General features: G+C 38.2%; 2 protein-coding genes across 2 annotated transcripts; both read right to left on the bottom strand.

Annotated features, from left to right (window-relative positions):
* Positions 1 to 871: 871 nt before the first annotated feature.
* On the bottom strand, positions 872 to 13,515 carry LOC145782096 (uncharacterized). Its single transcript, XM_082593838.1, has 7 exons — positions 13,298 to 13,515; positions 11,012 to 11,141; positions 9,031 to 9,119; positions 5,189 to 5,481; positions 3,339 to 3,471; positions 2,887 to 3,188; positions 872 to 2,303 (listed from the first exon to the last, which is right to left on the bottom strand). The coding sequence occupies exons 1-7, from the start codon at positions 13,482 to 13,484 to the stop codon at positions 2,169 to 2,171; spliced, it is 1,269 nt and encodes a 422-aa protein (XP_082449964.1). The 5' UTR covers positions 13,485 to 13,515; the 3' UTR covers positions 872 to 2,168.
* A 9,046-nt stretch (positions 13,516 to 22,561) lies between these two features.
* Positions 22,562 to 27,498, bottom strand: LOC145782397 (uncharacterized). The gene is made up of 4 exons (XM_082594179.1): positions 25,482 to 27,498; positions 24,680 to 24,891; positions 23,478 to 23,699; positions 22,562 to 22,570 (listed from the first exon to the last, which is right to left on the bottom strand). Exons 1-4 carry the CDS (start codon positions 27,496 to 27,498, stop codon positions 22,562 to 22,564), a joined length of 2,460 nt encoding a protein of 819 aa, XP_082450305.1.
* Between the last annotated feature and the right edge of the window lie 244 nt (positions 27,499 to 27,742).

The raw sequence follows: 27,742 nt of genomic DNA, 5'->3' as shown, positions 1-27,742 counted from the left end.
TACCAAAATCATGCTAAACATCCAAAAATTGATTTTGCACTGATGAGCTATCACAAGAGAATTAAATAAAAGTGTTTTCTGTTGAAATATAGAGTTCCACCGCTAGGATCATAGCTTAGCAGGTCAACAATGGGTGATTTTGGTAAAACATAAATCAAAAAGGTTTAGGTTTTCTCTTGAGGTATGGAATCCCATTATCTGAAAGCAAAATAGTTTTCATTTTTGGATTTTGCATAGTCAAAACCATGGGAATCAATGCAACAAAATAAAAATTGAAAATATTTAATTTTGAACACGTCAATCCTGTCGTGCATATGTGTGCCAGTATAGGCTACCACTGGTCCTCAGAGGGTTAAGAACCAACCCAATCCTAACAAACTCTCCTAAATTAAACTAAGCTTTCTTTTTGTAGCTATGAAATAAACTCTAGCGAAACATGCTACTCGGTTGATGACACGGAAGTAAATTGTCAATTAAAAGTATTGACTGCACCTAATGACATAATTTTTCTTTGAAATACAATATCATATATAGATTTTTTATTGATGCGTTGATTGTTTAGGTCTACGAGAGAAATTCAGTCAGATGAAAAAAGTCTGCCACAAATGACGACATTAGGCAAAAAGTTGCATTTAAAGCCGCTTGAGTGGATTATGCAGAGCTGTTTGACACCTCTTGATTTGGATAACAAATTCCACTTCTACATTATTTTCTCGAAACTAACTTTTTTGAAGTTTAAAAACGATTGGTTTGAATATCAGACAAATTTTTGTATGCCAATGAAATCGATGACCTATTGTATATTTTTTGAGTTTGCATTGTCACTGTATAGCCTACTATGTCTTGGAAGAGGAGGGGAGGAGACATTCAATGAGATTGTTTGCACTTTTTTTTTAAAGAATGAAAACGCCTTTCAAAGCATGTCGCATAGCCATTACCCAGTTTTAAATCTTTTTTTCTTGTGCCATTGCCATTAGTCCTTGAATAAAAACGTACAATTCAGCTATAGTGACTTCAGTTATAGTGGCTTTTCGTAATAGGAGCATTTGTTGCAAACTCCCGTTTTTAAACTACTGGTAGAATTCGGCTATAGTGTCTTCGGCTATAGTGGTATTTGTTGCAAAGGCTCGTTTTTAAACTACAGTAGCCTACAATTAAGCTATAGTGACATATTGCCATATAGTGATATTTGTTCGCAGGTCCCTTCAGGCGCCATAATGTAGGCAAGTTATGTTATACCTTTGTTTCTACGTTTGCATGTGAAAAGTTACACTTGTAGCAGGTTTCAAGTTGAACTTAACCAACTAAAAAAAAAGATTAGCTAAACGATTATATTACACAATGCGATTGCGATTACACAAGAACACAACACACATGATTAGCAGACCTGACAAACATGAACGATGCAGGTATGTGCAGATGAAACAATAAGATGAAACAACGATAATACCTGACGATAAACTGGGTAGCAGCTATCTAAGCATAGCGTTTTTATGCGCAAGTGCGTGTAAACACAAACATTCAAACGCATTTTGTACATGATCTTATGAACCAATTTAGGCCACATATGAAGATAACCTCGTTAATAAAGCATGACATCAAAGCTATTTCACGCAAAAAACTTTTAACCATCTTGAAATAACATTGATACAAGCAAAGTTTCATCGCAAATATAAGACATCGAAACGTTCCTTAAGCCGGCACTCTTTTTCTCAACAAATATACGTAGAACGTGTGTTTTGGAAAACTGCATTACATAGTGACAGCAGACATCTAAACATGTGTCAAGAACAACGAAAATTTTAATTTTTTAACCACCCTCGCTGTCCAACTAACCCCTCTCACCTACTTTATAATCAAAATTTCATGTTTACATTAATTGCAAAGCTAAAGAGAAAAGCCGAAGCAAGACTTTCTGGGCTATTGCAATGCGTGTATTGGATATGGCAGCCGTTAGACAACAGTAAAAGAAAATATGTAATCATTGTTAAGTAAGGTATGAGATTTTATTGATTCGCAATTACCAATGTTGCTTATTGCGCTGAGGTTGAAAAGCGGTCAAGTATACAAGAGCTCGCCTGATGGTCATAAGGAAAGAAATAATGCAGATGAAACATTTTGAACTGCATAAACTTTATAGTTTTTGCTACATTCTCCAGTTGTTTTGCTCATACATTTACGCCGGCAAAGCTTGCATTTTCCCGAGATGCATCATCGGTTCCAATTGGGCTTAAAACCAAGATTCGACCTATAACAGTAATGAAGCGCAAAACTTGATCCACAGATTGAAATGAAGTGTAGCCCTAAAAGAAAAACAAACATTTGGTAAGACATTCCAATACTATGTTGGAACGACGTACAACAGTTCCATAGAATCTTCTATACAAAACAAATTTTCCTGAAGTTCAACGTGTTTTTGTAAATTGATTTATTAAGGTTATCTTTATCTTCGGCCTGAGGAAGCCTCTTCGGAAGATCAATCTTGGAATTACTCCATGCCCGTAAAGGTTTAAAACTATTGACACAGGTCTTGCCATTGATAATGACTGGGCAAAGTTTCCCCGTAAAGAAATGTTGTTGTCTGTGTGTTATTTCTTGAAATTCACTGATCAGAAGCAACCCCCAAAGAGTTGAATCATCACTGAACCCTGCTAGAATCACCTTGCATTTCTTTGTTCACAAAGTCGAGCCCTTAACCAACTGTTAGTTAACCGTTCTTGGCTACATGTTTATATGAGAAGTTCAGTCTTTCAAACGAAGATTGAGAGATTCCAGTGATACTTAAATATGATTGAAACAAACAAGTGACCTACCATTTCAAAAAAAAGAAAAAAAATCGAATCAAAAACTTTTTATGCAAAATGTCTGAAAACAAAATTCATTTACCGGAAAAAACATATTTTGATGGGGAATGAATGTGGCACTTTTTCGAAACGAAGCGCTATATTCTAGACTTTTGAATTGCAGTGAAAGGTGTATCCGGTGACACAGATAGCTTCCGTCAGATGAAGAAACAAAAGATACGGATCCAGGAGTTTCGTCAAGACCTGGAGAAACTAAGTGAAGAGTAACAGAAGTGGGATCATTGCAATCTTGGAGAAATCCCTGTTCATCAAATCCACTTCCAATACACATTGTAGGAAACGCGAGAGACTGAAATCGTATTGGATCTGATTGGCTGTAAATACCTTTAAACAAAATAAAGTGTCAACCACATAATGAATATTTTTCAATCGATTGCTAAACACTGCAATCACTCTATAATTATAAATACATGTTTCATACCGATACGAATGGCACATGTTCAGAGATAAGCACATGGTCTGCCTATAGCTTACTTTTTACAGCCTTGAAACTTGCTCGTTTATTGAATTCTTCGTTGAAAACTTGCTGCTGAATTCTGAGTTGCTTGCTTTCGTCATGAGTGATAAAGAGGGTCGGATTTGTAGTGGATACGTATGCATCGTAGCCCTATAAATTAACAAGTCAATATATGTGCGTTCAGTAGCGTTAGTCGCCTAAAAATACAACTGTCGTCTTTAAGAGCATAGGCTATTAACTCCACAGTTGTCTACCTTTAAAGTCACTGGTGCAAAAAATATTTGTGTAGATTTAGCGCTATTTACCCCAGTAAAAACACTTCTATCTTGGCAAACTTGGGAATAACCCTAACAGAAAAATCAATTAAAGTTAACGACTGATAATGACGATCACCCGCACGACACATGTGTGTAAATACAGAAAAGTAGCAAGTGAGTCACAGAGCAATTATACATTACTGTGCTTATAATTGATTGAATCTTTATCCTCGGACTGGAAAAGTTTCTTTGGGAGCTTAATTCTGGCAGTTTCGCATACTTGTAGAGGCTTTGAATCGCTGACGCAGGGCCGTTCATCGAGATTGACAAAGTGAAGTTTCCGATTGTTGAAGTCTTGTCTTTAAATTATTCCATCCACTTGGTGCAGTGAAATGAGTTCCTTAAGTGCATACCCCGAGAATCAAACCAGCGCAGCTTGATCTTGCAATTTCTTCGATCATTTGCTTAACTAACTGAGCTTTGCACGCATTTTGTTAGGAATCGCTTTTTAAGTAAATTTGCTTGTGGAGTAGCTGCATAGCAATAGTGCTACCTAGCAATAGTGCCAATGGCAAAAGTAGTTGCAGTTTTTGATAACTTTTATTTTTAGAATAAGCCTTGCATAGTGTTGTAGGGTAATAGCATTCAAATTTCGAAGTGCGGTCCTGCCTCATGTGCTGTAGCTGAGTTAACATTGTATTGGGCCATGTGGTACGTGACCAAACCCCCGCTGGATCGGCTACTGACTGAAAGCAAAAGTTTTGACTGCATTGACATTATGTAAATGTTGATAATGGTAGTTCCCATACTTGATATGAAGAATCGGAGGATGAAAAAATATGGTTCTTTATAATGTTAAACCATCGGCCCTCGTCGAGAGTGGAATGTCCAGTTCCTTTTCTCGGCCGCTTTTCAGCAACTACTCTCACCTAATTTATTTTATCCTGAATAGGCTATTGGAGGTGGGCGCTGCTTTCTTTAAAAAAAAACTTAATCTTATTTTTCAGGGTTTCGGTGTCTCTCTATCACAAACAAAACTAAACATAGTCGTGTTTTGTTGTCATAAGTCACTTTGATTGAACTGATGAGTTACTTGAGTCACTTGATTGAATTGGTTGATCAGGGAGCCAAACCAGGATATTGGAAAGCCATCGCCTTGTTCATCACTCCATACCATCGTTGGCAGTCTTGAATAGTTAGCAAATCATTTCCATACCAATCAAAGTTCTCAAAAGTAACAAGAGTTAAACTGACGGGTAAAGACGGTTTAAACTGACGGGTAAAGGCGGTGTTCGAATACCCTTGTGTCATGAATTAGTGGTGCGAAAATGACGAGCTCCGCCTTATGGGCGAAACACGATGTCTATCGCCGTCAATTCTTGCTACAATCGGCTACCGAGAAACAAATAGTTGATTGGATGGTCTAAATGGCTATAGCGTGGAAGCTACACTATTACGGTTAGCGAATCGCAATTGCTCCCTGTACTAGTGAGTGCGCAGCTTTGTGCTGATAAGCCGCGGAAAGGACGGCCCTTTCTTCACAATGTTTAAATTGTTGTTTTCCATTTTGCACATTAGATAGTCTATTCGGAATTCATATTGCTGCTTACCGGGTAAAATAGATTGAAACGAGGTGTAAACGTAGCATTTCCATTAAACATTGCGTCTCCTGTAAAACCTTGCACCAGGAGATTTCCGCCTTGAATTTGGAGAAAATTGCCAACAGTTGATCCATCCAGTTGAAATGAAACTGATCCTGGTGTGTTATCTAATCCAGGAGAAAGTAAACGGAACGATTCCGTTCCATTTTCCATGACATGTGCAAAGTCCTCTATCACTCCAATGTGGTGAGAAGGAAAGTTTAGAGAGTAGAATCGGAAAGGCACTGATCTGACCCTGCCATCTGTAAAACAGGGTTTACCTAAGTAACAAAATTACTTTAAGACCCTTAAATGAAACCTCGTCAAATGCAGCAAACAAGTAGATTTGAGCACTGAAAGTGTATCTATTACTCAAAAAACGGTATTCATGTTCGACATTTTCTCATTAAGTGATAGGGTATGTTAAAAAACTTTTCAGTTACCTGCACAAACTCAAGTACAGCAGTGGTAGCATTTATCTGACTTCGTTCGTCTATCGTTTCCAAGTCACCTCATGTGATATTTCACGTAGGCCTATGTTTATTTTATCCATTTAAAAGCAAAAAAGGAGAATAACGCATTGAGAATATTGCTGTAAAGTCGATAGCCTGGCATTGCTAATTCATAATTAAAGCTACCATATGCACTATGCAGTCATGTACAATACTGTAATATCAGAGATTGGCAATACCAGCGCTACTTTTTTCTCAATGTAACGGTAGCGGATAAGTGCTACATTTGTTCAGTCTTATTTCGCGATCCCGCTACTTTCCAAGAGTGGAAAAGATGAATCCTTTGGTGGTCAAACCAACTTGGTTTCAAAGTTTTGGAAATCTCGTTTCTCTTATGATGTAAACCAGAAATAAAGCCAATAATGTTTATTTCATTGGTTTTCAACTCATTTTTAATTTATTTCACAAGGTACTTGAATAGAGCATACAAGTATTAGCTCAAAACAAAAGTAGCGTGCAGAAGTAGCAGGGGCGCGCGCTACTTTTGATCCGAGTAGCAGGAGCGGCAGTAGGCCTACCGATACGTTGCTTTTCATAGACTGGTAGCGAGTAGCGGCGCCGCTCTTTTAACATATTGTAGCAGCAGCGATATCGCGCTACTTTTAAAGTAGCGGTTGCCCATTACCCACCTTTGTGTAATATAAATGCAGTGTATATTAGGGTGGATCAAAAGTGGCAAAAAAAATTTTTTTTCTCAATTTTAATTAGCTAGATATGGCAAAAGTTGCCAATATATCACCATAACACAATGTAAAAAATTGAAGAAGTTTGAACAAGTTTTTGATCTCCCCCCGCGACATACAAATTTAGGCACTTATACATACAAGAACTGCATGGCAATTTTTTTTTTCGATTTTAACTCGCTTTGCAGACATGGCAAAAGGTTCTAATATAACACCAAGTACAATGAAAATGTGTGTACTTAAGAGTTTTGACTTCACCCTCTTTCAGCATATTGATTTTAAAGTGACTTGGCGGATGCACCACCCGTGGTTCCAACAGGTAAACGCCTATTAACCATCACCATCAGATGGCCGAGTATAGACTCACAAGCTTAAACTTTATATGACTGGGTGGACAGGTGGCCCATTGACAAAGTCACTTCCTATTAATTTATGCGCTCATGCATACAAAGACTGCAAGCAATATAATAAACAGTTACAAATTGAAGTGAGTAAAATCACGTTTAGGCTTAAATGTTGGCATAAACTGACGAGAAGCAATTCGGGCACGAATGAAGCCGTCTCGATATTTCGGTCCACAAACTGCTTTAGATGCATCGGTAACCAGCTTCACGAGCCTTTCAACAGCCTGCGTGTGACATGGAAAATAGGGAAAAAATACAGTGGGAGTCACATCTATCTTGATGAATTGCAGGAGCTCAGCATCCGTCATTGTTTTAATTACAGGAGGCTCCGTGATAGGAAGATCTGTCCAGTTAATCAATTTGAAGTATTTCACTGCATCAAAATTTAGCTTTGAGGGAACTTTAAATTTTTGTATTTTTCCGCTGGGTTTTGCAGCTCTAGCTTTCATCACTCCACGCAGGCCTAGTTCTCGAGTATGTGGTCGATGGTAAGTTATCATAGCCAAAATTATATTTTCCGGATGAGCAAAGTATGAGTTGCGGTGCACTGCATAACTGGGTCGATAATTTTCTTGTGCTTCTGACTAAGATATCGTTATGTGGCTATCATGTGATGAATGTGTCTAGCTCCATCTTTGCAAGATGAGTGTGATTTTATTGTGAACCACATTGGAGCATAAACACGGATAGTGAACATAACCAATGCTTGCCGTCTCCCATACGGATTGTTATTGCTGACATATAATCTAAGGGTTCTATTAATTAGCTGTAGTCAGCTATCGTGAGTGTCTGAGTGATTCAAGCATCCTGGGTTTCGCATCGCCAGATCAATGCTACATTCACCAGTGCAGTCAAACTGGTACGCTGAATGGTGAAGATTGATGAAGGGAGTTGTTACGGCCAATCTCTGTACAAATCAAACGTCATATAAAACCGTTCAAGTCTACTGAATATTACGTCATGCAAGTTGCTAGAAAATGTGCCAAAATTGCACCATCGTTCATAGACTTGTGTCAAACTTGTTTGGACTTGTTTGGGCCTGTTTAAACAGGAAATATTACCTCAGCTTTAAACACCTGTTGGAATGACTTCATAATTGTCTTTCATTTATTGCGTCACAGTTACTTTCTACGTGAATTTGAGATATTGATATCTATTCTGGTCATTCGTAAAATGATTGTTTGAAAGTTGGCCGCACATTTAACTGTTGGCTTAGTGCTTGCTAGCTGGACAAAAGTTCCGTCTTTTATCCAAGTAATCTGTTCTGTAGTGACAGTTTTCAGTGGTGTACGCGTTGCACCCCCTCGTTTTCGGTAGCCGTGGGCTAATTTTTACAGAAATACACTTTTTGAAAAGAAGTTCAAGTGTGTGTTTCTTCGGTCATTATATGCAGACGAACGGATCCGGGAACTTTAAGTTACAATTTTCCCACGAAGAAATTATGGTTTACCGCTGTGACCAGGAGTACCAAGTAATAATAAAACTAGGCCATCGCCCAGAAGGGTTACCCGTACTAGTCTAAGTGAACTGCCTTTTAATCTGTAAGAAGCGCATATAACTTTTATTAAACTTTGTGGAACCTGCAGTGCAAGCAAATTCCAATAATTGTACTATAAAGCTTCTTTTATATCTAGAATTCTTTTGAAGAATCAAATGCTACATCAGCTAATTGTTGAGATACCCAACCAAGTATTGGTGATAAAACGGTCAATTGTAGCCTATCTGTTTAAACACAAGTCGCTTATTATGACATCATTAAGCGCATAAGTGAGTCACACAGTATTTATGCTTTTGACCAATTTTGTGGGAGACTTTCTCCAACCCGATATTAGGAAAATAAAACCTTGCGGGGGGCGATCAAAAAATTGTCAAAACCAAAAAAAAATTTGCATGTATGTTATTATGGGTATTTCGCACCTTTTTGACATACTAGCTTAGAAAAATAAAAATTTTGGACTTTTCGATCCACCCTAGTGTATATGCTTGAGGGTATAGAACTTTCCACTGCGGTAAAGAACATCAGATGAAGACTATAACTATTAAAATGCAAAACAAAAACTATAAATGCTTAAGAAAGTAGACTATTTTATTCCTGTTTCTATAACCAAACAACACTCTGTATTGTCTTGGGACCATGCTAGCGGGGAGAAACGCCAGATCCCATCTACTAAAGAAGAAACAAACGGATGATGATTTTGTATTGTCTTTCTCACCTGACACAGTGTCCAAGATTTTCTTTTGGATGTCTCGTAGTGAATTGTCATTACAGTTGTCTGTGTTGCAGCATACTGATTCGCAGGATCTAAAAAGATAGCCTACATTTACATTATGTTAACGATTGATTTGTAAGGACAAGATGAAGTTGAAGAAAGCTTTAGGCCTACATGTTCAACCAGTGTCTTTGACAGGAGGCACCAGAGATTATTTTTCACCCGGGTCTGGAAACTTAAGAAAACACCACGTTTTTTTTTAGATATAATGCGTTTTTCTTATACTGTAAGTGCTTTGATTCGGGGCGTGGGAATCTGATTGGTACCTGGGCCAAAATATCCTCTCAACGGCCCTGTTTTCAACTTAGCCTACTCCATGTGATGATTTCCGTTTTATTTCACATTGTTGATCAGGTAAAGAAATGTCGTCCTTGTGGTAAGAAGACTACATGTGTTGTCTAAAGTTTTGCGTTATTTGTATAATGAAAATTAACAGTGCCGTTCCTAACCCTTTAATTGATAGTGGAAGTGCTCACAAATAAAGCTTTTGTGGACAAATTTACGTTAAATGCAGTCTGAGTAATAGAATGTATCTGATGTTTCTAAACCTCCCTTTTGGTTTTTCGATGTCAGGAAAATTGCAAGTTATAAAATTTATAACTGAAACTACTCGCGTATGATACCACAGGCTGAGAACCACCACAGTAAAAAAACTATATCTAAAGCAACAACTCAACTCTTGCCGTCAAAACTGAGGAGTTTCGTCAGAAGACTTTTTACAACAATTGAAATTGTTAAGTAGCAATTGCAATTCCGTGGATTCTACCTCCATTCCATGGATTTATTTGTCCCAATCGTAATTATAATTATAATTGATGAGTTTAAGGGTTGGCTGCTTGACTTGAAGACCTTGAATGGCACTTCACAGCCTCCCGCTGCTGTAATGCAATCATCATTACTTTTATTTTTATTGTAATCCTTTCAACAGTTTACTGTACATTGTGTTTTGATTTAGCATACATCTTTTTTTTTGTCCAATAAACTTCTATCTACTTTGTCTAACTAAGTGCTTTAAATCTTCATATTGCTTTATTGTATGAAAATTACATTAATCAGGGCTGTAGAGTTCGGCGAAAATATACGACTCTGACTCTGCGGTTGCTAACTGGCTAACTCTGGACACGTCAAAATCCCTCCAACTTTCTGACTTCACAGCCTTGACAGAGCTGTGGAATCGGCCGAAAAATACACGACTCCGATTCCTCCGTTCATAACTGACCGACTACGACTCCGGACACTCTAAAATCCTACCGACTCCACATCTCCGCATTAAATAGCACAATGTTAGTATATATGCGTTATGTATCTTTCTTTACGTAAAACAAGATTGTCAGAGGCTGTCGGCCCGCAAACACTTCCGTATTATCAAATCTGGCCCGCCTGGGGAAAAGTTTGGACACCCCTGTATTACAGCGACGTCGACGAATGAATACACAGCTACACCATTTTTAGTAGAGACAAGTAGCATTTTTCTGAGTGAGGAAAACAAGTAGTATTGAAGAATTGACTCCATAGTTACAGTATTTTTTAAATTGTCTGAACCCAGCCCAATCCAAAACACCTGAAGGAATATACAATGCTGCAAGCATGGCATGCTAGACAAGCCAGGCTGTTTGGTTTGCTTGTTATCGAAGAAGAGCATTCATGTAATAACATTGGCATTGACAAAAGTTTGTTACAAAAGATGAAAGTGTCGTTGATGAAGGCTATAGCCGACACTTTTTATGCCAATCAGGGATTTCTGAAGTGTAATAAAAACAAATAGAGACCTTACCTTTACATTCAGCTTGTCGTCCGAGGTGGTTCCTTACATCACGTTTCAGTAACTTCTACCGTATATTGAGCGTATATTTAAGCTGGTAAAGATTTTTAAGGAGAAAAAATTGAATCATTAAAATTTAAACTTTAATTCAACAAAGCCTACCTTACAATGAAACTCTCCAAAGGAATTGCTTGTGGGACTCCTGGAAGATTTGTAAAGATCTGCGGACATGGTCCACCACACTCATCAACAGGTGCACAACGTCCCACATCTATTTTACCTTCAAAGGTACCTACAACAAAACTACAGGCGTTAGTATGCTTGTACTGTATGTTCAACAGAAGATTGCAATGAGTGTAGTTTACAATAAGTTGCATCGAGAATGTTCACAGTTTATCTATTTCTACAATTTATATTTGAAAGACGTAAATGATATGTTTAGTTCAAACGATAATTCAACGGTAATTTTCGTTCACTCTTCTTTTTGTAGCAAAAGTGCTAATAGGTAAAAAATCGAACGCAGGTGACTACACACACACCAATGAAAGAAGAAGGAGCAAATTTTTTTAATTAAGCGTAGTTTAAAGCGCATATAATTGCATAACTGCTTAGGGCAGGGGTTCTTAACCGGGGGTAAATTTCACCTACGAAGGGGGTAAATTTACTGAATCATAAATTAAGGCTTTCAGACAAAATTAGATCTGTGGTGTAGAAGAGTTAAAAAAGAATTTACGCAAATTTTCCTACATTTGATAATTGGAAAGTCAGTAGAAGTCGCAACGAGATTTCTGACCTCAAAGTCGAAATATGTCAGCACCTTGCCGCCTTAAAAAAGAACTTTGACGGTTACTTCGAAGGTAAAAGTTTTAACTGTACTGCTCTTTGGATAACTCATCCCTTCGAAGCCAAGTTAGAAAGTATTGCTGACGATGATCTTTACAAAGATGAATTGATTGATCTTCAATGTTCAACAACGCTTTGTTCCAAATTCTTATCGTGCAATGGTGACTTTTCCACGTTTCGGTGTAGATTAGTCAAACAGTTTCCCACGCTGACTAAGCATGCATTTGAAGTTATTTATACCTTTTCCAACTACTTATCTGTGTGAAGCAGGGCTCTCTTCATTGTTGACTATTAAAACCAAACATAGATCTCGCATAGTTCCCAAAGACGACATGCGAGTAGCTCTTTCAACGACAGTTCCAAGACATTATTTTTTACAGGACCTTGTCAAGAACAATCGTGTCTTCGGCAAATAAACAGCTTGTTTTTGATATTTAATATTGTAACTGTCTCTGCCGCCAGTGTAGCCAAATCGTTTGGCATCCGCTGGCTTCGATCAGTCTTTCAACAAGGTTGATAGGATCTCCATTCTGTTTTGTCCTTTGCGATGTTTTGCAATCGATGGAGGTGCGGTGTGCTGAGCAGGGATCCCAGGCCAGCTTTTCTGATGTCAGACGATAACCTTCTCGCGATTCACCCTGTCAGTACTGATTTTTCAGGAAACTAATCATCGTCTAGGCTTGCGGGCTGACAGCCGCATAAACACCGAGTGAGTGGTAAAAGGATAAACCCTCGGCCCACCTTTTGAAAGATGTCTAACTTTCAACAAGCACCTTCAAGGCCCAACATTATACCATGGGAAATCACCATCGGCACATGGAATGTACGAGGCCTTAATGCTGAAACTTAAAAGCAAACTCTGCCAAAGCTACAATATTGACCTCTTTTGATATTTGCCAAGGTAAATCTAGATAAAAAAGAATGTTTGGTTGACGTGACACGATGACATCACAAAGGGCCACCAAAACGGTGGAGGTAAATTTTAATTTTTTCATTCGGCAAAGGGTAAACGAAACAAAAAAGGTTAAGAACCTCTGGCTTAGGATAACCTATCAGAGGCTTTCTCAGTCTGAGAATAGAGATAATTCAGACCAACCAAAGCAAATACATTTAACAATCACAGGTATTGTCATGATTTCTACTGTTACGATTGCGAGGGTATGTTTGGCGAGAGTTTATAAGACTGTGGTTTTGGAAGTAAGTCACAAAATGTCTAGAAAGAAACGGCTTCAAAAATTCAGAGTTTATTGTCTCATATTGCACTTCTGAAGCCAATGAAAAGTAAACTATGTAGCATTTTTATAAGATGAAAACCTCCCGTTGAATTTCGTTAGCGATATAAAAGCCTTCTTCCTGCTATTAACTCTGAATTGACAAAAATCAATTTAAATTTATGTCTAATTATCACAAAAGTTGCATAAGAACACAACTCAGTAAGAATTAGGAGAAAGTGTGGAAGCAACCAAACTTGAAATTTATGACGTAGTTGAGATTAAATAAGATGATAAAAAAACTCTCAAATAAAGAACTTATATTTAAGAACATAGTATGACTTTGACCAGTAGGACAATGTTGCTGTTTCTTTAGATTTGCGATAAAACTTACCTTCTCCAACTGTCACAACTATTACAGCACGAATGCATCTATCCTCTTTATTCGGGCACTGCTTCCCGCGAACTGTTTCAGCAGGAAGAGCGGGGACTGCTACAGTACCTTCGTAACATTGTATCGCATTGGATAAATGAAGCAACAACGACAAGTTTACGATTATTGCAACAAGTAATCGGAACATGTTTCTTTTTACTTAAATGATTGCGTCTTAAATGGGCTGGCGATGAGAATAAATAAGTAATGTCATAAAATTGTTGTAAAATGGCAAAATAATTTTTAATTTTATAATATAACATAGTTTTTGTCAAGGTTGCAGAGACGGGCGAAACATATACGACTCTGAATCCTCGATTTATAACTGGCCGACTTCGACTCAAACTTCGGCTTCAGTGTTGCCAGATTTTTTAGGTTTTGTTTTGTTTTTTTATTTAATATCATTTTAGTTAAACCATAGAGAAATAAAACAGAGTAACTTTAGCGGGTTTAACATGATGTATTACATACACAAATATAACATATTTAAAATAAACTCAAACGTTTACGACACGTACGTGTGTCCTCATCAGGAATTACATAAATCTGCAATATACATAAAATGAAAATAAATTGTAAGGTAAATTTGACTTTGCATACAGTTACAGTTACAGTGCAAAGTCAAATTTACCTTACAATTTTCATTTTATGCAAGTTATATTGCAGATTTATGTAATTCCTGATGAGGACACACGTACGTGTCGAAAACGTTTGAGTTTATTTTAATTATGTTATATTTGTGTATGTAATACATCATGTTAAACCCGCTGAAGTTACTTTGTTTTATTTCTCTATGGTTCAACAAAGCAAACTCTCTACCAAAGCTTTATCACTTTAGTTGCGGTCGAAAGTAGAAAATTGAAATGGCGACTTTCACAAACACTGACCAGAACAAAAACTTAAATTTTTAAGAAAAGTTTTAGAGTGCAATATGGAAAGCAAGAAACAATATTTTGAAAAAAAATTGCAAATAGAAATTTTATTGTTCATCGTTTTGTATCAAGTCGGAGTCGACTTTTTTTTAACGACTCCGACTTCGGGCGCTCCAAAATTTCATCGACTCCAACTCCACGACTCCGACTCCAACTCCACGACTCCGACGTCCCGTTTTTATTTTTAATTTGCTTTACATTACAGATGAAAGCATTTGGCTGACTTCTTTGAATTGTATAAACGCTCGTATTAATTATATTGCAAATGATTTAAGACATTATTTTTGATATGGAAAATTAGTTTTGGCATAGGGCATTAGTATTTTACATCAGCAAAGGTGGAAATTTGATTGTTATAATATTCTGCCTCATTGCATATAGTACACTTTGCTTGCTTAGACTTTATTAATAATAAACTTAAAACAAGTTTCCAAGTGTGAATAATATATGAAGGGACTCATAAAAATACTAAAGTTGCGTTTCCTTCAAAAACTGACAAAAAGCAACTTACTAAAGTGAAACCATTGCTTACTGAACAACGTTACGCCAACCAATACATTAACCTAGGCTGTACGAACCGGCATGGATTATGTCTTGTATTATGTATACCACAGAAGGTGGGGACACTTCGGGCGGATTTTTTAAATTTTACTGCTACCGGTACATGAAAAGCACAAAAAAAAATGTTTCTGTATGGTTGGTTGGTTGGTTGGTGTGCTGCAACTCTTTTGAACAATAACAAGCAGAAAACATTTGCAGTTGACCCAACTAGCTTGACATACCAAAATATACCTGCAGGCCATGTTGACCATGCACCGGTGTCTGCTTCTAGTCAAACTGCAACCTACCTACCTATTCCCAACTATTAAATCAGTAAAAAAATTTTTTTTGTTATAATCATTACAAGCTGTTAGTGTAATTAAAGAACTAGACTAACTCCAATTGCTGAATTGAATCATAGATTAATAAACAACCTACATCAAATAGTTACTATTATCTAAAACCTCTACAGCCTGTTTCACCCTCACAGATCCTTATTTAAATAGATTCTACTTGAATAAGGACCTTCTGATGATCTCCCTTTTAGGGTGAAACAGGCTGTAGAGGTTAAAGTAGTAAGTGTATTTGATATAATTTGGTGTGCTTGTCTTTTTTGCTTGGCATTGAGAACTTTTTTAGTATTAATAGCATTTATTGTTCAGCTACAGTCTATATACTGTAGATCAGAAGAAACTGATAAACAATGTTTTATAACTTCATTTTACCAATTTTTCATCAACGACTTAAAACGTTCCACCTTCTCGGAAAAGTCGTATTTTTTTTAGTTCAAAGCTTGTTAGTTACATAGAAAACTTACTCATTTGAAAGGCTGTAAACTTATTTCAATTTTACCATTAAACTCAGAATTAATATCAGCCTGCAACTGCTTGCTGGGTAAGACGTTATGAGCTACAAAGCTTTATGATTACTTAACCTACCACATCGCCTTTTAGATTTTTTTTGTATTTTTAAATCTGCAGTTTTAAATTTGAGAAAAAAACTCAATTTAGAATACGCTAAATTACTTGTTGGTATCCACTCAACCACTCTAAGTAATGTTTCGATGTCATACGTTATGGCCTAAGGTTTATTTTGTTATAACATTGAAAACTTATAAACTTTATTTTATCATCTTTACCCAGCCAGCAAAATCTGTACTTTTTGCATTGACGGAACTTTTGCAGACGTCGAAACTATGTAAAAATAACGGATTTTCCTCGCTAGGTAACACGGTATGAGCTACACAGCTATCTACATTCATTTCAAGTAGTTCATTTAATTTATCACAAAAAATCGTTAGTTTACGGACAAGATAATTTGTCATTTTCTCTACTTTTAACTTTGTATATGATTGTAGCTAACTGTTCCTCATAGGCTGCCAAGTTGACTGTTCACTTGTTTACTCTGAATGCACAAAACTGATGGCAAGTGGAATATCATAACTAGAGGCGTTGGAAAGAGAAAACGCTTTATTTTTATACTTCTAAAAGTCACGACGAAATAAGCCACAGTTGGAAAGTCCTCGATTGAAGTTAAAAGAAATTTACAAGTCTTCGCCTGAGGCTGAAATAGCGTCTTCAGTCGGACATGTTTGTGCTGCGATAGATTACAACAATTTTTTCCCCTCAAGCAATTTCATGCCTAACGTTTGGTGCGAAAAGAAGCAACACGAAATTCTATTTTGAGCATATTACGTCTGGCAGTGACAAAACTTATCACACAATAACATTCAGAAAAAACAAAACAATAAACTAACCTCACCAATGACTGTACCATCTTCAAGCCACCTAACGGAGTGGAAGGTCAGCGCGATATGGATGATGAAACCAAAGACTGGCTGCTCTCTAATAAGCCTTCTAGTAGTCCGGGAACATCGTGAATCTGGGGTGGTAAAAAATAGACCCTCGACCTCACAGGCTCACATGAAGTAGAATAAACTTACCGTTTTACGCAAAATGTCGGTTTATCAAAGCACAATACCAAATCCTTACGTATCGTCTTTCAATTTTGTCCAAAGACTCTAGTTTACGAATTGATAAGCGGTGTCCAACAATTAATAACCCTAGCTGTAAGACAAAGCTCGTCTGGCTTCTTTCCGTGGTCCTTCTAGAATTTAAAACTATGCAATCCATTAGAAAAAAATACCTGAAATCCCTTGACTTTAAGACCAAACCTTAACTCAAAATGAAAGTACGATTTGGGTCACTGCTCAGGGAGCACAAATAAAACATCACCACGCTGGACTATTATACACAACAAGGTAAAGTGTTTGCGCTGCACTGATAAGATAGGAAGCTCACTGTCTGCAGTTCATTGAACACTTGGAAGGCCACCCTGAGTTGTTAGCCGAGTCGAGATCACTGTTTTACTTACAAACCGGAAAGTTGTTCTCCATGTGTACTTGTTTCATGCACAGCATCCATTTCTCGATTGTTTTTACTTTGTGTGGAAAGCTAGTGGGTGAGACACAAAACTCATATAGACTAACCGAGGCTTATACTTTCTTTTGGGGCAATGTCGTTGGCGAATGTTTAGGTGAAAAGAGTAGGCGGTTTGCGTTATATTACGCTATAGAACGTTGCCTTCCTTTTTGTACTGAACCAACATTTACCATTGCTGTAGAATTGTTTCGGTTGATTTCTTTATTGCAGGGTTACTCAACTAATCTTAACAATGGTTCAGTTGGACAAGTTAAATATGTTTAGCGGTCCGGTAAATAAGTTATTCCACACGCAACTACGAAAGTTAAACTATCTGTTCCAAACTACTTTTTTAGGTAAAATGTAACTTAAATTGAATTTCTGAGAATGTGTTGGGGAGTCTGGGAGTCGAAACCCCCCCAGCAACTAGGATAATCACAGTAAAAATTTCTTCCTCCCGGTAAAAATCTGTTTAAACAAGCCCTGAAACGTGGCAATGAGGTTATTCTTCCAAAAGCTCTAGGTCCACCATCAACACCCAGAAGGTCCGGATTAGGACCACGGTCTGCCATTTGAGTATCCCTGCTCTATTGTATCATACGCAACAGCGTGTGATCAATTCAAGCAATACCCTTTGCCGCTGTAGAATTAAAATGTTCATCAAGGATATCTAATGTTCTTGTATATTTGTGCAGTGTTGTAACTCTCAGTCGGGGCCACGGTGTAATTATTTATTATGGAGCCCTAATTTTTTGCTCATATTCAATTGAGCTACTTTTTTACGTACAAGAATCATTGAGCTTGTTTCTATAAAATCAATACAACTTTAAATTTTTTTGTCTACAAAACTGTCGACAATTGCAATAGTGTTTCTCCAAGGTTGCATGGTCAAACATGAACTCTTGTGGTTGTAGTTTTTAAAAATCGAAATAACGCCATGCCAGAAGAACAATACTTGAGAACTGTGACTCAAAGGCACTTTTTAGTTCGTTAGCGTAAGGAATTGCCTTTTAAGTAGCTTTAGTTGTAGAGTAGGCTACCTAGCGAAAATGCCAATTGAAAAACTAGTTTTAAAATCGTTATTATATTTTTATGTTAGTTTAAGTATCAATATTTTTGTTTGACAAAATTTCGTCCAAAGTCTACATATTTTTTCCTTTATTTTTACAGCATTAAACAAAATATATGTCACGTACCTTTATCAACGTTTGAACAAGTTAATTTAATTGTTGACTGGTTGTTAAGCAAGGCGATTAGTTGGGAATAAATCCAAAACGTTCATACTGTCAGTGACCAGACAGCAAAAGTCTTTTTTGCCGTTTGTAACTTACGTGCCTGTGCGAAGCTTATTTCCAGCTTAAGCCGTGATTACAATTAAGTATCACAACCAAGTTCAACCATAAGACGATATCGGATGTGTATTGTTGGTCATAATTGTCGATTTTAATAAGCTTTTGAAACAACTTCTAGAGCAGTGGTTTTTAAACTTTTTTGTATGTTTTACCTTTTTAACAAAGATGCTTATCAGATTTACCCCCAATATATAAAATGGCGCTTATTTTTTAAAAAGCGATAAAAACAAATTGTGTCAGTTATATTTAAAGTGCCTCTGACAGGAAAATAAATTCGCTAAATTTACCTAAGATACCAAAGAGATGACACTAACAAACTTCCCTGACCAGCAAATCGTAAAAAATATCAACAGGCTACAAAGTTACACGCTTGCAAACTTTCGTTCACTTTCGGCAAATCTGGCACTCATTCAATTGCGAAAATAAAAACGGCAACACCACTGTGACGTCACCATGGGTGGGAAAGATACTTTCTTTCTCTGTGGTGAGTTGGTTAGGTATGGTACGACTACTGCAAAACGTCAATGTGTGGGACTCTGTTGGTCTAAAGAATGTGTAAAATGAGAATTACTGAAATGAAAAAGTCAACTTATTATTACTACCAGGTTATTGTGCTGGCATCATGCATTGTTTGGCGAATCCGAAACAATTTTCCAAGTCCAGATGGCCATTACACCGGATTTCAATCGCTAACTGAAGGCACATTATGAGAGAAAACTTTTATTTATTTATGAAGAGTCCGCCGCCTCGCCTTCGTATGTCTAAATTCTATGAAATCTGAGACAAGACTTCTAACACCAAATCCGCTTTTAATTCCATTCTATCATCATCATCATCATCAGCCGGTCATGCCACTGCTGGCAGATGGCCTCCACATATGTTTCCACACCATTCTGTCTTTTGCTGTTCTCATCCAGGTGATGCCAATCTTTTCCTTTATGTCATCTCGCCATCTTCTTTTTGGTTCTTTTTGGTCATCTCGCCATCTTCTTTTCCATTCTATACACAACATGAATTGCTGTATATCTAGATTTCGAGTATTAAACTCTTTTCAGTACAGCTTGAATAGCGAATGAATAAACACCACTTATGAATAGTGATGAATGATGATGAATTAAATATGAATGATGATTCGTACGATTTCTTCATTTTTCACTTCAAGCATATTTTAGGCTTTGTAGGAACGTATCCAGTACAGTTTTATTAAACTGCAAAAAACAATAAATCTTGGAAAAAAGCAACCGCTCGTACCAACTCCGACCAAACTGTGATCCACCAATTACATCTAGAAAGCATTTGTTTTATCCGTCGCTAACGACGCCCACCCAGGATGACGTTATACCACCAAAGTCGTCCCAGAGCAGTGAAATATGAAGTTTCGCCAGTGGTGGCGCTGTGAAGCAGTCGTTTTGTATAAATTTCGCCCTAACTAGTCGAGCTTCGAGGTTAAGATTAAAAAGTTCGCTAAGCTTACCGGCCCGGTGGCTTAGTGGTTAGTGCGCTCGCCTCTGAAGCGGTAGGCATGGGTTCGATACCTTGTCGGGTCATACCAAAGACTTTTTAAAAATGGTACTGAATCTAATTTCTGCTTGGCACTGAGCAATGAAGTGGATTCGGGTAATAATGTACTCAGTTGCGCCTCTATACGGCTGCATTGACACTGTCTGCTTTGTAAAGCGCTGAAGAGCAACGCATTCTGCGATGGATACAGCGCTATATAAAAACTAACATTATTATTATTATTAAGCATAATTCTGCGCTAAGAAATGCTTAGAAAAGTTACTATACTTGGGTCCAACCTGTCAGGGGCACTTTAATGCGACGGATGCGCTTGCTTTTTGGTAACGAGTGGTTTACTGTCTGATAAAGTAGTAGATAATGCACAACGAATGAGATAATGCACAACGAATAGTAGATAATGCACAACCGGGGATATAGTGAGCTCCGGGATATGAAGTCACGTGACCTCGCGAGAGCACTTCTGCGCACAGTAGTGTCACTGTTTGGCAATTGGCAAGTATTCAAAGTTTAAACAGGGCTCTTGGTGGTTGGGCTGCACGTTGAAGACTAGTTAGTAATGAAGTTTAGTTGTGCAATAGGGACATAAAGGCTAATGAACGTCTTTTGCATGCTGGTTTTCTCTAGGCTATCTGCAAATACACATTTAAATACTTTACAAGTGGATTTAGACTAGGTTTATAATTAAAACTGAGGTCTGAGGATACTTTTCGAACCAACAGAGCAGTTCTCCAACAGATGGGCCAGGAGCAGCAGATAATGAGATCTATAGAAATGCTGCAACTGAAGTTCTTGGGTCACAGCATAAGGAAAGGCGAACTTGAAGATTTATCTTTAAGTGGAAAAATAATAGGAAAACGGTCAAGAGGAGCTCAAAGATTCACATTTTTGCACAATTTTCAACCACAAATCAAAAACCCTACTAAAATTTGGCAAGACGCACGAGATCGATCAAATTGGAACATCATTGTACTGTACATCGAGGGCTGTATCAGCCATGATACCTACAGAGAGAGAGATAATTAAAACATTACGGTATTTTGTATTGTCCATTGAAGCAAATTTGTGTGATCAGTGTTGTTTTCTGTGCAAAGTGGAATAATAAGAAATAAACAGGCAGTTCTGAGATTATTAAGGTTTATTTTTTGTATTAAAAACATGACTGAGGTCTGAGGATACTTTTTATACGAATGATTAGTTTGTGGGCCTACGGTACATTGGATATGTAGCCTTGTCATTGTAGTGAGAGCTTTCAAGAGTTAATTTGTCAGAACAAGAGCTAGTAGTAAGAGTATGGGTTAATTTCAATACATCACACCATCCATACACTGACTAGTATCATTGACTAATCCAATGTAGCTTTGTGCATATTAAATTGTGCTAGTGCTAGGCCATAGGCAGGTGAAGCAGTTGCCCAGGGCTCTATCATCAACAAAGTCATTAATTTTGGCAAAAATGTATGTAATTAAGCAATGTTTGGGAAACTACAAAACTAGCACAATTTGATAAAGTAGGCTATGTTAATTTGTTATTGTAGGCTACAACTCCATAACAGGATAGCAATATAATTGCACCCACAGACATGAAATCATTTGTAAACCTTTGTGCATCTGCCCAAAATAGAAATTGCAAAAACCTGTAAACATACTGAATAGGCCTACACTTTTTGCTACTTCATGTCCACCTGAAAAATTGTTTACTTGATTAAAAATGTTAAAAACTTTCAATCACTCCTTTATGAAACAGAAACATTTCTTCAGTTTAGGAATAAGAAATATATATTATGGAAAGACCTTGTTTTAGAGAAAATTGACATGCAGCTCTGCTCATCAGTTTTGAATACCGTATACGGTATACTTTGTTTGCTACTAGCTAATACAATATCATACTGACCATAGTTATTTTTTATTCTAAAGGACGAAGGTCTTAGTACTTAGTAGTCTACTGCATAACAGACAGAGACAGAGTGAACGTAAAGTGCAAAGTTGGCCAGTTTCACAGTAGCCGTAGTTGTAATATACGCTAGGGCTAGGCCTATATATTCTTAAACTCAGTCGATGGCTGTTTTGGTATTTGGGCACTTTCATTAATATTGCACATATTTTTACCCCCTGAAGTGGCTCTGTATGGATATAGCTGTAGGCCTATGCTATAATATGAAGTACCAGACATCAGTATAGGCTAACGAAAAGGCTAGCTTGTTAGTAGTCCAGAAAGTTATTTATAAACAAAAGTATACATATGTTAAATTTTATTAGCAATCCAAGGTTTTAATCTGATCTTTCATTTAGGTTTTATTAAATGGGGTTTGTGTGTTGTGTAACAAGCTGTAAAAGTGGGTACAAGTCTTGCAAGACTGTAGTGAAAGTACCAATGTTTTGATTTCCGAAAGATGAAGAAATGAAAAAAAGATGAACTGCTTGTTTCATAAATTTAATTGCAATGTGTGGAAAATTATGTCTGTTACAACACCTACAAAAGGTAAGAATAAGATCAAAAGAATGGCTTTAGTTTGGTTGTTAAATTTATTTAATTAGGTTGAAATTGTGGAGAGTGACAACAGTACTTATTACGTCCCAGCAAATAAGTTTTTTTTCTCATTTATTCACTGTCTTGTGACTTTGATTCGAGGCAAAAAAGGTTCGTTTTGGCGAGGATAGTAGGTCTAAATTGTATGTTGTGTACCAATGGGTGTACAGTAGTACACTACTCAAAAATTACTAATGTGCACTGCATTTTTTCAGCTTGTCGAAAAAGAGATGAGATGTGTTCTCCAATTGAAGCTGATGGAATCAAACAACAACCGAGTTTGACCTTCTTGGGAAAAGCTAGAGATGTATTTATACTTTGGAAAAAAAGAAACCTTTCTGGGCTCACTTCACAGACATTTACTGCATGCATTTAGACCATGGGTGCGGTTCCAGAGTTGGCGCAACATTGATATCTGTTGTGTTCTTAGCTCATTCAATCATAGTCATACTGGAATTCTGTTTTATTATAAAATTGCACAACCAAGATATAGTGTGAAACCTGCGAAGTACGCCCAAAACGAGAAGTGCCAATTAACAAAAGCATGCGGATGAATACTAAGCAAAAGAGAAGACCTGAGGGAAACGAAAACAAAGTACATCGTTTCAATGCAAATAAACTAAAATACATAACACCTCCCCAATAATTTTTATGACCACCCATAACGAAGGGGTGGTTGGCGTCTTCTCTTTGATCGCCTTAATGTCTGTGCTTGATGCGATGACGATGATGGATCGTCGGTCGCTATCGGCGTCGATGAATCCTCGGTGGCAATCGGCGTCGATGAATCCTCGGTCGCAATCGGCGTCGATGGATCCTCGGTCGCAATCGGCGTTGATGGATCAGCAACCTCGTCAGCTGTCGATGAATTGGGAACCTCGTCAGTTGTCGATGACGACGTGAAAGTAGTCTCTCCTGGGTCCCCGTCTTCCGGCGAGATGTACCTCGGGCGTAGCTGGTTGATATGGCCTCTCCATATTGGACCTCGAGGGTCCACTCGAACCTGCAAACTACACGACTCCCATGTCGCTTCACCACGACGGCAGGAACCCAACGAGGGCTTCGGTTTTGCCTGGAACCAAAGTATAAAGCATAACACGGATCACCAACATCGAAGTTAATTGTTTTCCGGTCTTGTTTCCGAGGCGAAGGACTCGTCGATGGTTTCGTGATCTGAGCAGAGGAAGGAAGTAAAATATCTAATTTAGTACGTAGTTGTCGGTGGTTTAATAACTCACTGGGAGAGTAACCACTGGCATTAAGCGTACGGCGAAACTGCATCAAGAATTGAGTAGTGGCACTTTTAGGCGGTAACAACGATTTTCTCAACGCCTGCTTGAAAGTGCGCACCAAACGCTCGGCAGCACCATTCGTAGCTGGATGGTATGGTGCTCCAGTGATGTGGACTATACCCCTAGCTCTACAATAATTTTTGAAGTCTTCTGAAGAAAACGTAGTTGCATTGTCTGAGACAATGGAGTGGGGGTATCCAAAATGGGCAAAATCCTGCTCTAAAAGATCAATAGTAGCAGACGTCGATACGGAAGAGGTTGGGTGAATAGAAGGATACTTACTATAAGCATCGGTAACAATAAGCCAATTAGAACCTAAAAAATTAATAGCGTGATGGACATGAATTCGACTCCAAGGCTTCTCTGGAGCTATCCATGGGTGGATAGGAGCCTTGCTTGGTGCAGCTTGATGCTCACCACATGTAGTACATGTTCGGCAGAGGTCGACAATGTCCGCATCGATATTGGGCCAGTAGACTGCTGTCCTGGCCAGCTGTTTCATTCGCTGCATGCCGAAATGACCTTCGTGTAAAAGAGAAAGAATATCATTGAGGAGTTTAAAAGGAATAACTACTCTAGAACCATATAATACACAACCATAACATGTTGTTAGAGAATTAGCAACTCTTTTAAACTGTTCGATTGGATCGTTAGAATTTGATTTCGCAGGCCATCCTTCTTGTGTAAAGCGAATGATTTTAGACAAGACTGGATCCTTGGAAGTTTCCTTGCGCAAAGTAGAAGAATCGGAATGACTAACCTGCGAATCCAACGTATCAATTGCGCAGACAATATCATCATCTGCACTTTCCTCCCCATCAAAAATTGTGTCATCGTTGGACGGAAGACGGCTCAAGGCGTCAGCATTTTGGTGATGCGTTGTTTTGCGATACTCTATAGTATAACTAAATTGACTCAAAAACAACGCCCAGCGTGCTAACCGGTTCGCCGCCAGCGAAGGGGTAGGTTTATCTGAACCAAAAAGTGAAAGTAAAGGCTTATGATCCGTTACCAAAATAAAATTCCTACCGTAGAGGTATTGATAAAATTTCTTCAAAGCGAAGATGATGGACAAAGCCTCCTTTTGGATTTGGTTGTAGTTTGAGCCTTTGTCAAGATTTTCGACACATTGGCTATTGGCCTCTCGCTTCCGTCCGGGGAGCGGTGAAACAGTGTGGCGCCAATGCCCACGCTTGATGCATCGCACGCAATTCCTAAAGGAAGCAACGGGTTAAAGTGTACGAGAACATCTTCTGCGGAAAGAAACGTTTTTAATTTTGCAAAAGCGCATTTTTCTTTGTGTTCCCAGCTCCAAGGAACACCACTCTTGGTTAAATGATATAACGGTTGCGCTACCGTAGAAAAATCTGGGGGGCATAAACTTAGAATAAAATTGAACCGACCCCAGAAACGAACGTAAGGTACCAGCATTGGAAGGAGCAGGCATGTTCACATTGTTCAGTACTGCATCGACTTTAGGACCCTTTGAAATCCCCTGTTTAGAAAGAACATGACCTAAGTACTCGACATTTGCCTGGGCAAATCTACATTTTCCTTCCTACATCTAAGACCTTTCGAAGATAAACGATCGAGTAGTCGTTTAAGGTTCTGGAAATGCTCTTCCGCTGTAGCTCCACTTATCAAAATGTCATCCAGGTAGACTGCTACACCTGGAAGGTCACTAGTTAAATCATCCATTATCTTTTGAAAATGGCCTGGGGCAGATGAGATGCCAAACGGCATAACATTTTGCAATAAAACCCCTCTATGAGTACTTAATGCCAATATTTTTCGACTTTTTGGACCTAACCTAATCTGGTTACAAGCATCTGCCAGGTCAATCTTAGTGAATCCGTGGCCACCCCCTAGTTTACGCATTAAATCCTCTGGAAGAGACAAAGGGTGCCTGTGAGTTTTAAGTTGTGGATTAACCGTCGAAGAATAGTCACCACAAACCCTTAATTTGGATTTCTTACCTTTGGTAGAAGCCTTGCGAACTGGTACTACAGGAGTTCCCCAGTCGCAAAATTGTACAGGTGTCCAGATACCTTTTTCTATGCCGGCGTCATAGGCAAGAGCTAAGTCTTCTTGAATGGCGAAAGGCACTGGTCTGGGCTTTGAAAATACTGGTTTACAATCAGAGTTAAACTCAATCTCTAATTCGTAATCCTGAAGACAACCTAATTCAGGTTTAAATAAGTCTTCGTATTGATCACATAACTCGGAACATGATTTTTGCAAGTTAAAATCTATGTCGTTGTAACGATGAATAGCATGTAAAGATGAAGAAAAGAACTTATCTACCGAAATATCTAGGGCTTGAATAGCATCACGTCCTAATAAGTTAAGGTTAGGGATTTCACATACCATAAATTGAACTGTGGTCGTCTTTCCCGATTTGTTGCAGCTCGCTTTGGCAGTGAAAGATCCAGTAATAGGCATCAAGTGCTTACTTGCCGACTGAAAACGTAGCTGCGGAGTCTGCAAGATAGGTTTGCCTAGCTGCGACCAAACTTCAGAAGAGATGAAATTTCCCCCTGTAGCTGTATCAAGTTCCATTAAGACGGGAAAAGACTTAATAAAAATTCGAACCTCGAGTTTAGGAACTTTACTCGACGAACTATGAACAGTATTTACCTCCTGTATGCAGTTGAGCTTAGAAGAATGAACTTGTGCGGCTTTTTTACGACATGCGGATTGTACATGCCCTGTAAGTTTACAGAAATGACAGACCGCATTTTTAAATCTGCAGTTGTTAGCAAGGTGATTAGAGTTACTACATCGATAGCACTTACTTTGCTTGTTCGCATTAGCACTGGCCACTGTAGCTTTCTTGAAAGAATATCGTCTATCGGTGCCTTTAACTTTATGTACCACCGACGGTTCAGTGCCAAACACCGTCTCCTTAGCCACTTTTGCAGCGTCTTCAGTTTCTATGGCTATTTCAAGAGCACGTGAAAAAGTAAGATCGTCAGGTTTAATTTTAAAGAGAGCTTTAAGAACTGCTTCGTTTCCTACCGAGCACATAAAACAAGTACGCAAAGCTTCATCTAAAGGATTAGTAATAGAAGAAAAGTCGCACGTGGCAGCGGCTTGCCTTATTCGTGCACCCAATTCTGGAACAGTCTCACCTGGTTTCCGCTTCAAGTTGCTCCAGAAGCGAAATCGTTCACGAATAACGAAGCGCTTAGGGTCGAACTGTGCCTTCATGTAATTCGAAATTTCCTCCATTGTAAGTTCATTGATTGGCTTTGCTGTAGACTCTTGTGCGGCCAGATTGAGGATCATCTTGTAGATGCTGGCTGACTGGTTAGTGAGGAAAACTTGAGCCTTCTTATCAGGAACGGACTGTGCTTTTACGAATGTGCAAAAACGTGACCAATAATCAGTCCAAAGTTCTAAAGTTGAATCAAACTCACAAAATTTAGGAATAGCTTGAGATACCCGATTTTGGTTTTCTGATTCGCATGGAATTTTGAGGGCTGAAATTAACTCCTTCAGTTGTTCTTCATGATGACGTTCTTGCTGTTGCATTTGTTGTCGTGCCTGTTCTTCTTGCTGTTGCATCTGTTGTCGCATCTGTTCTTCTTGCTGCTGTCTTTGTTGTCGCGCCTGTTCTTCTTGCTGCTGCCTTTGTTGTCGCGCCTGTTCTTCTTGCTGTTGCATCTGTTGTCGCATATGTTCCAGCTGCGACTGCATTAATTCCACGACTTTTTCCATATTGTAAATAATTTAAAAAAACTAAAACTTGTAGAGAGTAAAACTCGTAGGGACTAAAACTGAACACTTCTGCGTACCACTGTAAGTTTCTCGTTCAGACGTT

The sequence above is a fragment of the Aplidium turbinatum genome, chromosome 13 (assembly GCF_918807975.1).
Source record: "Aplidium turbinatum chromosome 13, kaAplTurb1.1, whole genome shotgun sequence".
NCBI lineage: Eukaryota > Metazoa > Chordata > Ascidiacea > Aplousobranchia > Polyclinidae > Aplidium > Aplidium turbinatum.
This window is presented reverse-complemented; position numbering and strand designations above follow the sequence as displayed.